This window comes from Apium graveolens, chromosome 6 (assembly GCF_009905375.1).
Source record: "Apium graveolens cultivar Ventura chromosome 6, ASM990537v1, whole genome shotgun sequence".
In the NCBI taxonomy this organism is placed as follows: Eukaryota; Viridiplantae; Streptophyta; class Magnoliopsida; order Apiales; family Apiaceae; genus Apium; species Apium graveolens.
The window spans coordinates 52,372,704-52,389,823 of NC_133652.1; the positions used below are offsets into that span (position 1 = coordinate 52,372,704).

Sequence of the window (17,120 nt, forward strand, 5' to 3'; positions counted from 1 at the left end):
GTTGTAGAAGCTGAGAAGATCTCTTCTCAGAAAGATACTGAAACTGGGAGTTCTAGGCCCCTCAAAAGGCTTAGAAAGCTAAATTCTGATGATGAAGCTCCCAAAGTCTCTAATTCAGCAAAGAGACTTAAAAAGCAAAGAGCCAGGAGGGCTGTCAGTGAATCATCACACTCTGAAGAAGTTCTGGAAGCAACAGTTAAGGAAGTGGGTCAGGAATCTCTGATCTCAACAGAACCTATAGTAATTGAGTTACTTCCCACAGCTGAATCAGACTTTACTCAAGCTAAAAAGTCTCCTATTCAAGAACAAGAGGATATTCCAGAGCAAGTGCCCACACCTCCTGTGTCTCCTATTAATGATCCAGTACATGCTAAAGATCCAGGTACAAATGATGAAATAGATATTCACAACTTGGTTGTACCTGATGTTCTATACTTGGAAGCTTCACCACTCAACTCACTCCACCAACAACACCAATTTTGGATGCTGATTTCAATGCAGATATTCCAACAACACCAGTTCTGAATCTAGATGATGAAGATCAGATTGTAGGCGGGTATCAAAATTTGAATGTTGATCAGAACTTAGTTGCATATCAGAATTTAGAGGATGATGTTGAAACCTCTATAGCTTCACATACTGTTATTCTATCAGAGGATGCTGATACTGCAGGCTCTGTAAGCTCTGATGATGACAATGCTGAAATTACTGGTGAAGCTGCTACAAATGTAGATGCTGATGCAGCTGGTCCATCTGGACATGCATCTCAACAAGCTCTATCAAAGCTGATCTAATCAAGAAGTTTGTTAGAGAGGATGCACCAGTACCTTGGAGTGAAACTCCTAGAGGAAATGAGTGGATAAGGAGTGGAACACAGTTGATTTTGTTCCACCTCAGAACATACTTGCTGAGCACCTGGCTAAAGCTGATGAAATGCTGATAAATGATGATTTCAAGGCACAGCTTCGAGTTACTGCATTGAGTACCAGGCGCCTTCAAGGTCAACACTCGATAACTCATGACAAGGTGAACAAAATTCAAGAATCACTGATCAAGCAAGATATGAATGTAAAATTGGAAAAGAACAGATTCTTTAAGCTAGCCTTTGACCGAATTGGGTATATTAAAAAGACTCAGGAGAAGCAACAAGATCAGATTTCTGAAATTCTAAAGAATCAAGCTTCTCATCAAACTCAACTCAATGAGATCCAATCCTCAGTGGAATTGCTTGTCTCTCTTCTTCTACCTGCTGATGCCAAAAAGGGGGAGAAAGTGATTAAGTCCAGATGCAAATCTATTCAACCACGGAAGGGTAAGGATGATGGAAATGATGACCAGGAAAACTCTGAAAAGGGTAGAGGTCATGGTCAAGGTCAAGGTTCTTCATCAAGGACAGCTGAAACTTCTATACAGAGATCAAATTCTGATGCTGATAGAAGAATAAGTTCTGGTAAACAAGTTCTGACAAAGCCTGATGTTCCTACACAGGGTGAAAGTCAAGAGTTTATGCAGAAACTGAAGCTCAAGGGGAAGGAAACAATAGTTTTCTATCAAGACCCTAAGTTACAGAAGCTGGATGAAGAAATTTCAAAGAGATTATTTCTTAAAGAAAATCCAGGAATGGACTTTGAAAGTCTAAAGGAAGAAGAAGCCAGACTTAAAGCAGAAAATGTCAAATCCAAGTCTAAAGCTTCTATTGTTGAAAAGAAACTTCCAAATCCTAAGGGTATTGTGATTAAGGAGAAGACAAATTCTGAGGCAACCAAAGCCAAATCACAAGTGGAGGTAGATCCAAGATCCAAGGGCAAAGCAAAAATTGATGAACCTGTAAAGGTATACATGCCAATCATGGATGAAGAAATAATTAATGATAAAGATACTAGTATAATTTTGAAGAAAAAGGATATTCAAACAACCTCTGACAGAGCTCATATTGTTCAAGATCAGGACTTAGTAAAATATGATATTACAGTGAAGCAAGCAACCTCTTACATAGCTCAAGTTGGCTTGATATCAGAAGATAAAGAAAAGGAAACCTCTAACATTGCTCATGTTAAACCTTCAAGGATGTTACTACCTGGTTTTACCAAAGCTCAACAATCTACTCAACTTTTGAAGACTACATCAAGTGGTTTTGATGCAAGAGTTATTAGAGGAAAGGAAGCTAGAGACAAATCAGGATTGGGTAGTTCTAAAGAGAAGAGAGTAAACAATACTACCAATGATCCAACTTCCTTAAGTTAACCAGGAGTAGGAACAACTCCTGAGAGATTGAATCAACTTGAATCTGTACAAATGGTTTACTATTCTGTTTTGAAAGAAGATGCCATGTTATACTTTATGACAAATGGGAGGGTATTCCAGATTAGGAAGAATGCTATTCCATTGAAGTATTTTGAAGAAATAGAACATGTTCTATTTCTACTTTAAGTGAAAAATAGATCAACAGATGGTGCTGCAGGTTATTTAAAATCAAATATTCAAAGACAGAAGAGGCTTTACTCTGTAAAGTCTGACAGCTCATACTGTCCTAAGTACAGTCTCACAGTGGAGATATTGTTGAAATGAAGCCTAATACTGCTAAAATCATCACTACATTTTCTGGTATTAAGGGACTTAAATTCAATCTAGAGTCTGATAAGGCCTATATCATCATACTAGATCAGGATATAAGGAAAGTAAAAATAAATGATCTCAGGGCTGCTATCTTTCAAACTGGTAAAGATACAGTTGAACTGAAAAATGCTAAAAGGAGGATGGTCAATGAACTTGAATATGCTGAGAGAACACTTTTGAAGAACTATCTCAGAACAACTCCTGACATCAAAGAGATCAGAAATTGAAGCCAAGTCAAAGATCTACAACTGCTTAAATTCTGAAGTGTATACAGACTGAAGCTGATATCAGACTTTAAGGATGGTAAAGCTGTAAGAACTGTAAGTTGTAGTTATCTAGTCAAATTCTCATGCATTTGTACTTAATATTTTTGACATCATCAAATATCTGTTGAACTTATATATTATGCTAATTTACAAGTTGGGGGAGATTGTTAGATATATTTATGATGTCATGTCTAATGATGATTTGTGTTTATTTTTCAGATCTTAACTAACAGGAAAAATCATGACTTAACTGGAAATCAGTACTTATACTGAAGTCAGAACTTAAGATATCAGAACTTAAGTTGTCAGAACTTAAGTTATAAGGAGATATTTATCAGGACTTAAGGAGACTTTCAGATAAGGAAGGCGGCTGATTGAAAGGAAATAAGATCGAGACTAAAACAAGAAGAGATATGCATGGAGAAGAATTCTATGAAGAATAGAATACTTGGAAGAAAAGATAACTAGTTGATATATTTTAGGATGCAGACTTATGTTCGATATCAATTAGAAGATTATCTTGTAACTGTGTGTCTATATAAACACAACATAGGGTTTACACTATATGTGATCTTAATCGAGAATATTATTAATTGTAACCCTAGAAGCTCTCGTGATATTTGTTCATCAGTGAGAGAGAACGGTTCCATTGTAATACTATTTTATTAATAAGATTATTCTGTGTTTCATACTTGTGTTCTTAATTCGATTTGATTGTGCTAGACACTGTATTCAACCCCCTTCTACAGTGTGTGTGACCTAACAGGTGATATATACCTCTGTGCTACGGTCTCTGAAGTAAACCTGGTCGGTTCTAATCCACGTGAATGGTGGATTGATACTGGTGCTACTAGGCATGTTTGCTCAGACAAGGCAATTTTCTCTAGCCTCGAAGCTTCCGATGCTGGTGAGAAGCTCTACATAGGGAATTCAGCAACTTCTACCATTGAGGGTGAAGGCACGGTGATCCTGAAGATGACCTCTGGGAAGAATCTGACTTTGAAGAATGTACCCTATGTGCCTGATATTCGCAAGAACCTTGTGTCTGGTTCTCTGTTGAATAAGCATGGCTTTCGCATTATAATAGAGTCCGATAAAGTTATTTTATCTAAGAGTGGTATGTTTGTAGGCAAGGGTTATTTAACCGATGGGCTTTTTAAGCTCAATGTGATGTCCGTTAAGGACGATAATGAAATGAAGAATTCTTCTGCTTACTTGCTTGAGTCTCCTAATTTATGGCATGCTAGATTAGGATGTGTAAATTATGACACTTTATGACGTTTAAGTGCAAAAGAATACATACCAAAACTCACTATTGATTCAAAACATAAGTGTGAGACTTGTGTTGAGGCAAAATTAACGAGATCATCATTTAAACGTGTGGAAAGGAACACCAAAGTGCTAGACCTAATACATACCGATATATGTGATTTAAAATTTGCTCCAACAAGAGGATGAAACAAGTATTTTATTACATTCATTGATGATTGTACAAAATACTGCTATGTATATTTGTTGAAAAGCAAAGACGAAGCTATAAATAAATTTAAAATCTATAAAGAAGAAGTTGAGACACAACAAACTGAGAAAATCAAAACGATACGAAGTGATCGTGGAGGTGAATATGTTGAACCGTTTGGGGAATTTTGTTCACAACATGGTATAATCCATGAGGTCACTGCACCAGACTCCCTTCAGCCAAATGGTATGGCTGAAAGGAAGAATCGCACTCTGAAAGAGATGATGAATGCGATGTTATTAAGCTCTGGGTTTCCACAATTGATGTGGGGAGAAGCCATCTTAAGCGCAAATAATATCTTAAATATTACGATGTGCAAGAATAAGGATGTAAGTCCTTATGAAATGTGGAAGAAAAAGAAACCAAGCTACCAACACCTGAAAGTGTGGGGGTGCCTTGCAAAGGTACTGATCCCTACACCGAAGAAGGTGAATATAGGTCCTAAGACTGTGGATTGTATCTTCATCGGATATCCTCCACACAGTACTGCATATCGGTTTCTTGTTCATGAATCCAAGATTCCCGATATTCAAAAGAATACCATTATGGAATCAAGGAATGCCTCATTCTTTGAGATGATGTTTCCATGTAATCCAGGAAACCAACAACCTACGACGTCTAAATGATCTCATGAGTCTGTAGATGACGATAATGAGAGTGACGAAAGTGAAGACGAAAATGTGGGGGTAGTGAGAAGGAGCAAAAGACAACGAACGGAGAAATCCTATGGGTCTGATTTTATGACCTATTTGCTCGAAGAAGGTGACCCGAAAACCTATAAGGAGGTCGTTACCTCACCTGATGGGTCTATGTGGAAAGAGGCCATCAAGAATGAAGTTGATTTAATTATGCAGAATCATACTTGGGAATTAGTGGACTTGCCAACTGGTTGCAAACCATTAGGTAGCAAGTGGGTTTTCAAGAAGAAGTTGAAAACTGATGGCACTATTGATAAGTATAAGGCGAGACTTGTAATTAAAGGATACAAGCAACAAAAAGGCCTTGATTACTTTGACACATATTCTCTTGTAACGAGAATAACGTCCATAAGGATAATGTTTGCTATCGCTGCAATGCTTAATCTAACTGTACATTAAATGGATGTGAAAACAGCTTTCCTAAATGGAGACATAGATGAGGAAATCTATATGGAACAACCTGAAGGGTTTGTCGTCCCTGGATAAGAAAGGAAAGTATGTAGATTGGTGAAATCATTGTATGGTTTGAAGCAAGCGCCTATGAAATGACATGAAAAATTTAACGAGGTCGTGCTGGCCAATGGCTTCAAAATCAATGAATGTGATAGCTGTTCCTATTACAAGGATAACGAGAACAGCTATGTCAAGGATAATGACAATGGTTATGTCACGATGACATTATACGTAGATGATCTACTTATTGCCGGAAGCAATAATAAAGTGATCAAATCTACAAAGGACATGTTGAAATCAAGATTCGACATGAAATATATGGGACTAGCAAATGTAATTTCAGGAATTCAAATTTCTAGAACAACAGAGGGTCTCGCATTAAGTCAACCACATTACGTTGACAAGTTCTTTGAGAAGTTTCTTAAGGATGACTTTAAGAAAGCTAGGACACCTATGGATATGACTTTGCACCCATCCAAGAACAAAGGTGTAGCTGTTTCCCAATTAGAATACTCGAGGATAATTGGTAGTCGGATGTACCTCATGAGCTGTACAAGACCAGACATTGCATACTCAATTAGCAGGTTGAGTAGGTTTACGAGTAATCCGGGGACTGATCACTGGAAAGCGATCATAAGGGTACTAAGGTACTTGAGGGGAACTCGAGACTATGGACTACACTATGGTAGATACCCAGCAGTATTAGAAGGATATACTGGCGCAAACTGAATATTTAGCAAGAAAGCACTTAAGTCTACGAGTGGTTATGTGTTTACATTAGCTGGAGCGGCAATATCATGGAAATCCTCGAAACCAACGGTGATAACTCATTTCACGATGGAAGCTTAGTTTATGGCACTAGATAAATGCGCCGAAGAGGCTGAATATCTACGTCAGTTTTTGGAGGATATTCCAAGATGGCCAAAGCCTGTAACTGCAATAGGGATTTACTGTGATAGTCAATCCGCTATTGGCATAGCACAGAGCACGATGTATAATGGAAAGTCTCATCATATACGACGACGACACAGTTCCATTAGATAATTGATCTCAACCGGAATTATCACTATTGACTATATACCGTCAAAGGATAATATCGCGGATCCACTAACTAAAGGGTTATCAGGAGAAGTGGTTGAGAAATCATCGAGAGGGATGGGCCTTAAGCCTATTGCTTAACGGCATCATGGTGAACACCCAACCATTGCAAACTGGAGATCCCAAGAACTTGGTTCAATGGGATAACTAAATCATGATGACCAAATCACTGTGGGGGTAACCCCTAGCCTGTTCCTATGATGAGGAAACAATGAGACCCGTAAGGTACGAGGTTAAGGTTTGAGCTTTTAATAATGATCTTTGATGAATACATGGAGTTCAGGAGTGAATGCATGGAATTCAGTTGAGTAATCGCGGGTTACTCTATAAGATAAAGATCACCTATGTGGGAGAGAAGTGGGGCCGCTTCAAAGGAGAATTGCAAGGCATAATTCTTTAGAAACTCCTGCAGAACCAGGACGATGTTCCATGGCCAAAATGGACATACTCAGGAGAGTTGAACGAGTCAGAAACGATATAGTGATAAGTATATCATCGTTTACATAAACGGTCGAACAGTTCAAGGACAAGCACGTCTACTGTCTACCAGTAAAGTCGGTATGCTTCTTCGAGCGCAGGTTCAAGGAGCATTCTCTACCTATCGTATGCTATATCTGATCGAAGAAACTATCACCAAGTCAAGCCTTGTGTATGTCTGTCTGTCTGTCTGTCTTGTGTGTGCTACTAAGATCACCAATCTCACCCATGTGGGGGATTGTTGGAAAATATGGGTATAAGTCCCATATTGGTAAGTCAAATTTTGGAGTATTATGACTAAAAGATGTGTGAGATATGATGATATTCTCTTAATAATGAAAATTATTATTTTCCATTAGAATTTGGCTCAAATATTATGGCATAAATTAATTTGATTTTGTTTCAGATTAATTGATATGGTGTATATCTTGATATATTTAATCTGATTCCGTTTCAGATTATTTATGGAATAGAGTAGCTTGCAAGTATTACACCGATTCCATACTTAATGATATTTAATTATGGAAAAGAGTAGCGCACAAGTCCATCTACACCTATATAAACACCTCTAAGGCGTTAGGGTTAGACACACCAAAAACACATTCGCCTCTAAACACAAAACCCTATCTCTCTCTCTCTCTGTGGGTGATAGTTTCGTGCTCGTTCAAGCTCTCTGAAGGTGCTCGTTATCCGTGACGCCGCCGCTAACTCGTTTTATCCTGGGAGGCTATCGACTCGCACATACGGTGAGAGGCGAAATAGCTTTAAGGAGACAGTTTCAACTGGACTCGAGGATCTCTCTTCCGCTTATATCTTTTCTTTCTCTCGTTGATTCTGTTTACTCACGCACACACTTATTTGATTTATATGTATTAATCGCAGATTGTATTCACAACATTAACGGTTTGTAAAATAATTTTATATGGCACAAGAATTTAGTTTCTGGTGTTGTAAAAAAGCTTTTAATTGGGCACTTAATAAAGTTTCTTTGCGTTCAACAAAGCATCAAGTACGCAAGCAACTGGACATTTCTTTAGACGTCTATAACATTATTATTGAATTATATTTATTACGAATTGTGATGCATTCAAATTGTCTTGATAATTAGATAATCAATATGGTTTATGTGACGCATACATGTAATGCAGCACTTCTGTTGAGAACTAGCAGGGGTTAATTGCATAGCATCCGTTTCTCTGTCATTATATACTTGCAAGAATTTGACAATAAAACGTAGTACTGCTGTTGGATTTTGAATGAACAATTTCAATGCCCTTAACATTGGCTCATCTTTGTAACTTGTTCAAATTGCTACATGTTTCTGGCCATGCTTTTCCAGTATCCAGTCATCAAAATCCACCAGGAGGAAGGGGAAGCCAGACAATTTTCGGACAGAAAAGTTGCTAGTACATCTGTGGACAGTGCTCGAGCTTCACCATGACAACTGCACCAACACAACTAATGAATTCTCTTTTTTTCTTTATTCTTTGAATTTTGACTCATTTAATCCAAGATAAATCATCTGATCCAGTACATGTGAATATATAAGTTTGATCCGAAAGCTACTTTTTCCTCTGACCGTGTTTGGACACCAGCATTTCCAAACACTCGAAAACATGCTCTACTTCTGTAGTCCCCTCTTTACATATAGTTAGTTTATCACTATCGCTTTTAGTTTCAATTTGTTGCTGCAATGCACGAACATGTTGAAGTCCAGCTCCAACTTTCTCTGACATTTCCTCCATTGTTTCACGCATCACTATAGCTTCCTCATGTGTTTCTCTTAGCTTTCTCTTCATTGAACGATAACCATCAAGCGACCTCAAGAGTTGCTCAGAAAGTGCCCTGTTGCGTGTTTGGAGATCAGCAGCATTGCCTTGTGCCTTACTGATTTCTTTACCAATCTTTTTAGATTCATGCTCTGCTGCCAATTTTCTTACTTTTGCCAACAATGTTCTGTTTTGCTCTCTGAGATCATTAGCATGTTCCTCCAATTCACTCAACTCATAATTTTTCCTTGCCAACTCTGCAGCCATTATCTCTTTCTCCTTGCCTATGCTTGAACAAATACCCTCGAGGCTCTTTCGTGCTGCCAAACTTGCATTCAAATCTTTCCTCAGCCTTTCTTTCTCGTCATCAGCTATTCCTGCAGCAGGCCTTTTGCTTCGCGGGGAACTAGCCTTGACATCGGTGTTGCATCGCCTTAACTCAGCCTGTGAACTTCTGTTACCGAATGATTGACATTTCTTAATCCTGTCTCTTACATTGTCAAGAACTGTCATCATCCCAGCCACCCTTAGCATCCTGCGGCTATCCTTTTGCCCCTTTTTGCATGCATCTTTATGTTCTTGAATTAGTTTCAGCAGTAACTTCACATTTGCTGCAACACCTAAATAAGCACCAAAACGTACCCAAACTATGAATATAGGAAAGGGTTCTAAAATAAAGAAATTGGCTACTAAATCAGCAAGCTTTTATGCAAAATTTTGTTAATCTGACATTATAACATAGATTACAGCGCTGTTATAAAGCAAAACATTACCAAAAAGGAAAAAAAATGCAAAATTAGTAAACCATAACAAACAAGTAAATTCTAAAACCAGAGGATGGATATGGCTCACCCTCTAAAGCAGAATCGTCGTATTGCTGTTCTGAGGATGATGGTAAAGAATCACCCAACTCCTGATACGATTGTGTTCGTGTTGGAATCATATTCATCGTATTCACCAGAAACAACTGATAGTAAAACAATTTCTTCCAAATTGAAAATAAAGGTTACGACAAATGATTATAGGCAATGGAAGAACACAAGTAAAGAGAATATATGTAAAATCAAGAGGATTTTAAACTAAGAAGAAAAAAATTGTAATTTGGATCAAACATAGACATGTAGTAATTTTGTGAATCAAATAAGTAATGTCCTAGCTAGAAAAATAAAGAAAGAGAGGGGAATGTTTATGCATTACCCTCTCTTTCTTATGTTTCTGTAACTTTCCGGCCTCCCCCCTAGCCCTGCCCTTATGATCAACCCTTGTTGTATATATAAAACCTGCAAATATTTTGACATGTCATGTTTTGTTGGTGTTACCGAATGGTTGGTTCCTGGTACTTGCCCTCCCGCAATCATTGGCAACTGTTTGACTTTTACATATGAATTTTGTCTCTCTCCGGACAGGACATGCAATTAGGAATGAGTATGTGTTACTGCTGACTTTTGTGTTTATGTACAATTACAAACATCACACGGTCCTACGTACAGACAGTACTCTAGTTTCAAAGATTTATTAGACCGTGTTGATACTTGATACATCTTGTTATATTCCTGAGAAATTTAAGGGATCTTCTTGTTTGAATTTTCAAAGATTTATTAGAATGTGGGACCCTTTCACGGCTTTTGCAGAAAATTTAGATTGTATTTCTGAATAATAAATTTTAAAGTTTTATTGTTGTAAAAACAAATTGAAAAAGAAATGTGTAAGACTTATATTTTTTTAAAAAAGTCTCTAAATTTAAAGATTAAAGTACAAAATGTGTACCTCAATTATCAAAAAATTATAAATTGTGTGGCTGCATTCCAATGCAGATTGGTGCGGCCGGACTTTCCGATTTGTTGTAGAATGGGGGCTTTGCTGTTAACTTCTAAAACCGTTAGTTTTGGCTGGTGGCAAAATAGACAATGCACATACACACACGGCTACTAAACAAGATTGGAGGCTTTGCTTGTACATTATTGATCATGTTCTTGAAAGTGAGACAGCTGTGCTCATGCCTTGGTTACTGTGCGATGGCTGTGACAATCTTGATTACGTTTCATCCGAAACTCCCGTATACACAGGTATGTCATCCATCCAATCTTCATTACCCATCTAGTGTTTAATATTGTTTGTGATTTTTTGTCATGGTGTTTTAGGGTTTGTTTGTTCGGTTTTGCAATATGCTTCATTTTGTTGTACTTGTCTTCTTTAAATTTTAATAATTTTAGGTGTTTGTATCCCAATTTTGTTTGCCATGTACTTGATGCAAATCGTATGTCATGTACTAATTGCAGATGCTGATTTATTTTCAATTAAATTATTTCATAGAGGTGAGTATAATAGCGTGAATGGAGCATATATAGGGGGTTGTTTATGTATGTCGATAAATGTGATGTTGATGAGATGTCAATTCTAGAGACTGCTATTATGTTCGAAGAGGTTTTTGGCCCTATAGGATATTGTGAGCTAAGCTACAAGATGCCTAAAAGTTCTGAGTTATTTGTCTTGAAACATGACAGTGATGTACTCAACATGTGTGGGAAACTTCATTATACCCGTCTAGTGTATGTGTATGCTGTGACTGTTAAACTAGTTGAGGAGCCATCACAGAAGTACTTGGGGGATGAGCAAGTTTTTCTTGATTATCTTAATGATCCCAAAAATAAAAAGTTTGAAGAAGATCATATTAGACAAATATTAGAGTTTGAGGGTATTTTTGATAATGTTGATGACATTAGTGACTATGGTCATAGGGTGAAAAGGGTTGTAATAGAGGAAAGGGTAGCAGTAGTTAGTGATGTAGAGGATGTCGACAATGATAATATTAGTTTACTCTTAGGGAATTAAAATCAAAATTGAAATAAAATATAACACAAAAAAGTGCCAACAACCCTGCATCCTCCACTCCATTTAATTACACTAAGGCCCCATTTGTATGGCCCTGAATACATATGAATGAGCCTATTTGACTGATTCTACTGTGTTAAAATATTTGGGATAGTTGTTTCTCTGGTTAGCGAATCTTGCAAACAACGGATTTGTCCATGCTTATAATCCTCACTGAACCCATTCATATATACAAATCTTTAGTGTTAACATGGACCATCACCAAATTGTGTTCATTGTAGATACTAAAATTCAATTTTAAATTCTCTATCATATTTTTAGTTAACTATTTTTTAGGCTTTAAACAATATATGTCATATTCATAAAACAACAATTTTGGAAATGATAACTTCATGATAAGATTTTAACTTATTAACTCTATATTTTAATTCATAAGAATTTCTAGAACTTGGATACCATACGTGTATACTAATATTGTCAATATTTTATTAAATTATATGTAAAAATTTTGAGATAAAAATGACATTCAGATAATATAAAATTTTCTTAACCAAATAATATTATTCATTTAGAATTCAAAATTTTGATTCGTTCAGATCATTCAGAAATATTAACTATTCAGATATAAATGATTCAGATTTGTCAAATGACCCCTAAGATTATGCATGACACCTTAATAGAAGACTACACTAGTGGAAGGGAAGAATCAGACATAAGTGATGTGGAGTACAATAGTGAAGAGGAAAAAATGACAACAAATAGCATTGACGAGGATGACAATCCTTGTTATCCCATTTTTAATGAAAGGACTGACATGGCCAATCCACAGTTTGAGCTAGGTTTGATGTTTGGTAGTGCAAGAATTTTTAGAGCAGCGATAAGACATCATGCCATAGTAAACATGAAAGTTGTAATACAGTCAAGAAATTTTGGTAGGAAAATTCAGTTTTGGTGCAAGGGTGAGGGATGTTCATGGAAAATTTATGCTTCACCCAAGCCAAACAAAACTACATATCAAGTGAAAACCTTGATAAGAACTCACAAATGTCCACCAACTTTCACACAGAAAATGATAAATGCATCATGGATTGCTCAACATTATATGAATGAGATTAGAATGAATCCTAGTTGGCCAATTCCTTGTTTTCATAAGAAGGTTGTTGTTAGATCCCGAAGTATCGTAGAAGGGGGGTTGAATACGATACTCACTAAATTTAAAAAAATTCTTTCGAATCTTTTGCGAATAAATAATTTAGTGTTCGGTTAGTGGTTCCGTGTTCTTGAGGTGAATAGTGTTTGGAACAGTAAAATCGGCAAAATATATATTCATATATAAATCCGCGAGAGTGTTTCTACACTCCGGTAAATAAATTAACCGGCTACAATCTAAGAACAACAAAGTTCCTAGCTTCTACAAAGATCAACAAATTAAATCCTATACGATGATCTAACTTTTATTTGTGTAAGAATTTAATTACCGGGTAACGTTTATAATGCCCCTATGAATATACAAGAGTTGAATCGTGTATTATAACGTTACTTCGGTGAGTAGATTAACGGATATAGATTTCGGTGTGTATCTTCCCTGTCTCTCTTTGCTTCAAATCTTCAGCTCTTTGGGAGAGAAGATGAACAAAACAATACAAACTGAATTGTTTGAATCTGATCCGCTGCTGAGCGTAGACTTATATCAATACAAATATGTGGCTAAAAATGAACCACATGAATTAATTGATTATACAATAAAATTGTGGCTGAGGAGTTAGTTGCGACTAGGACTTTTTCTTTTAATTGTGACTACAGGGAAGATAACACTTAGTTTTTATTCCTTCCAAATCTTACTGGCGACCAGAAGGAGAAATGGCACTTAGTTTTATTTCCACAAAATTTACTTGCGACCAGGTTACCAAGTGGGAGGATTTTTCCTTAGAAATATTTTGTTCCTCCATGTTACTTGTGACAACAAATACTAGTACCTTTGTACTTAACCAAAAACACAGCTCCCTGGTTTCCTTTTGTTTCTTTTTCCTTTTCTTTTATTTTGTTTTCTTTTTTGTTTTCTCTGTTCTTTTCTTTTCTTTTCTTTTCTTTTTTTTCTTTCTTTTTTTTTCTTTTTATTTAAAAATAAACTTAAATATAACTTACATAAATAAACTAATTTAGATTTATAAAATAAACTTATTTAAAGTTTATAAAATAAATCATTTTAAGTTTATTAAATAAATTTTATTAATGTCCATTAAATAAATTTATTTAAGTTAACAGTTAAACTTTGAACTTGGCCAAATCCTCGAGCTGTTTAGCTGTATACCATGCACACCTCTTCTCGTACTTTAACAGATAAACATTCAATCAAAGTATGTCCCTCAACTTAACAATTCTTCTATAATTAATACCCAGATTCCTTTCACGAGCTGTTGACACCTAGTGCAACTGGTCTGGTTCACAAATGACTAACTTCGATTCAGGTCTTCGTATTATAGCCTTCATTACATTGTTAAGATTACAAGAACTTAATCTCTTCGAACACTAACTGTTAATAAACAAATATATTTTCACTGGAATCCTTTCTGGTACTTTAGACAATGTCTTCATTGCTACCACAATCTTGGATACTTCATTCACTGTTCTTCACCGACGCTTGAACATATAAATGAAATCATGTCAGTGACTATAACTTTAAGACTACACCTGTCTTCTTTAACCTTTGTCTATACCCTGTCTTCAATTTTTTAGAAACCTATTCTTTGAACACTGTCTTATCTTCAATCAATGCCAGTACACTGAAATCTTCTGGTGGCACTTGTACACTGAATCTTCATCATTTCTGAAACCCTGAAAGTCTTTAATTTTTATTCTTCACTGAGGCATGAACATATTAATGAACTTCTTTCAGTGACCTATAAATAGACTTCAAGCCTTCTTCTGATCTTTTGATTCTTTGTATTTTCCTTGTCTTCATTTATTCTGATTTCTTGTGTAGTCGTAGTATTATTAACATGTCATATTCTAGTGTTGTTCTCATGTTGAGTTATCACGTAACTGTTCATACAGAGACGCAGTCTCACCAACAATCTCCCCCTATTTGATTGTTAAACCTAACAAACAAATTAAATAAAGAGGATAACTCAAATAACAACTAAAAAAAGTAAAGTACCAGGACGTTTAAATAATGCTACTGGTTTTCTGGATACTGAAATGAAAGATGCTTGTTCCTCTAGAACTGAAATGATCTTCAAGTAGTCCCATCTTCATTTCACTGGTTCTTCAGATCTCTACCAGATAACACTTCTCAGTCTTGAAGTAATCATCAACAGCTTCTTTTGTACAACCACATTTCATGTTGAGAAGCACATATCTCTCTTACTTCTCCCTCTATGAGAGTCAACTGCTTAAAGGATATCACCTTTGTTTACCACCTCTCCCGTACGATAGGATCCGCAAATAAAAACCAATAGTACTCCCCTTTTAGAAAACTGCTTTTCCCCTTATGAATAATAGTGATGAACCAATCCACTTCTTCTGATAGCTAGGAAATCACCTTCGTGTTTACCACCTCTCCCGTACAATAGGATCCGTAGTTACAAACAACAATGGTGTGATGTAGTGTACATGTGCTTTACCTTTTTCCTCATGCATGCTGTTTCTCCCCTTAGTTGAAGAATCCTCCAAACTATTATTTAAGCTTTTATCTCCCCCTTAGAGAAGGAATGTATGTTGTAGTCAAAAGGAGTTCTCATATTTTACTTGGTTGGAAAAGAAATAACAAGTCATAGTCTGAGCAACCATGTCCCTTCAAATGCTGCAGAAATGGTTTCACTATTGATCATTTTTTAAACCAACCTTCCCAACATCCTTATACCTCCCAACTATTAGATCATAATTGTTAGGCCCAAATATTCGAATCCAATATGTATACGTTAGATCCCTAAGAGTTAGGTTCCCGTCATAAATAGATTTGAGGTGAAGTATCAAGTTGGATCCCTAGTTAGGTCCTGAATTATCAAGAACCATGTTTAAGGATATGGAATGAGATATGGTGTTTCTCTTTCTTCCTCAATGTGAGTATGTGATGCTGTTTTTTGTACCTCACAAGTGTTTCACTCTTCCCTCCACTCGTATTTACACTCATTCTCACAAGTGTATCACTCTCCTCATAGCTCCAAAATCCAGTTGTACCTGCAAGGAAAATCACCTTAGCAATCCTTAAGGAGGTCACAGGTGGTGCAATGGGAGTTCACAAATCCCCATCCTTGTTAGACTCGTCAGATGAATCTGAGTCATAATCTACAAGTTGCTAGTTTCCCTTTGAGGGTTCTAGATTTGAACTCCGGGAAGGTAAACAATGATCTAAAGAATTTTGGCATAAAGATCAAAGTTTCCTTCTAATTTCTGTAAAGACATTTCCTTGTGACTCATCAGGTAAATCTGAATCATTGTCAACTAGTTATCGATCTGCACCTATCTCAGATCCACTATCCGAAGATGCATCTAGGGTATTTAAGCCTGGGGAGGTATGTGACTCCCTCAAACTCGGGGTTAGGAATGAGGACCCATAACACCAATAAACTATAAATAACAGCCGAAATATAATAAACCCCGAAACTAACAGGATCTAACATGATAAAGTGTGAGAAAAAATTACAACCACCAACCAGAATAATATTATTACAACCTATAATATAGATAAAACCAAATTATTCGATTCCGACTTGGAATCGACAGATAACCCAAAAGTATCCGATTCAACTATTACATTTCCCACCAACTAATTATCTCTTGCTCACACATCATCTACCTGATCTGGCATCCGGAATCCCACAACATGATAGGGACCGCCAGGAACGCTCTTGCGAGCGGTACGCCAAAGTCTGGCCATCTTCTTGCTTAACTGTGATGGTTAGATCAAAGCAAATAAATGAGTAAAAAAGTTCAACAAGTAACAATATAAACAGTTTTAAATATCAACATAAGTAAGATCATCAGAGGCATTCTATCTCAAAATAAAAACTAGGTGGCAACACTCTATCAATTTCTAGGAGAAGGTTCTAAAGGAGAGTTTCAAAACTTTTAAGATTTAAGTTCGAATAACCAATGGTTCTCAAGTTCAATCAACAGGGTTCTCAGAGAGAGTTTCACACTTTTAGAGATATATCACTTTAAGCTATGAGCATTGATATAAAAGTATTGTGACAGGGTTCTCAGATAAGATTCTCAAGACTTTAAAGAAGATTCAATTCAAACTATTCTACTTCCAATCAGAAGAAAAGCATAACGCTTGTTGCAACATTTATAAACATTTACTTTCATTATTTAACAATAAAGAACCCTTGATTGGAATATCCATCATTTAAGTATAATACGGGTGATCATCCCGTACTGACCTCCATCC

General features: G+C 36.3%; 1 protein-coding gene across 1 annotated transcript; it reads right to left on the reverse strand.

The window, feature by feature from the left end:
* Positions 1–8,296: 8,296 nt before the first annotated feature.
* LOC141663625 (uncharacterized) lies at positions 8,297–10,158 on the reverse strand. Its single transcript, XM_074469413.1, has 2 exons — positions 9,749–10,158; positions 8,297–9,516 (listed from the first exon to the last, which is right to left on the reverse strand). Exons 1-2 carry the CDS (start codon positions 9,843–9,845, stop codon positions 8,690–8,692), a joined length of 924 nt encoding a protein of 307 aa, XP_074325514.1. The 5' UTR covers positions 9,846–10,158; the 3' UTR covers positions 8,297–8,689.
* Positions 10,159–17,120: the final 6,962 nt, after the last annotated feature.

What these genes read in the sequence shown, in the direction of transcription:
- LOC141663625 (XM_074469413.1), bottom strand. Translation starts at nt 9,845, where the DNA reads ATGAATATGATTCCAACACGAACACAATCGTATCAGGAGTTGGGTGAT. An exon ending in CGACGATTCTGCTTTAGAGG is followed by an intron (nt 9,517 to 9,748) that starts GTGAGCCATATC and finishes GTGCTTATTTAG; the next exon opens with GTGTTGCAGCAAATGTGAAG.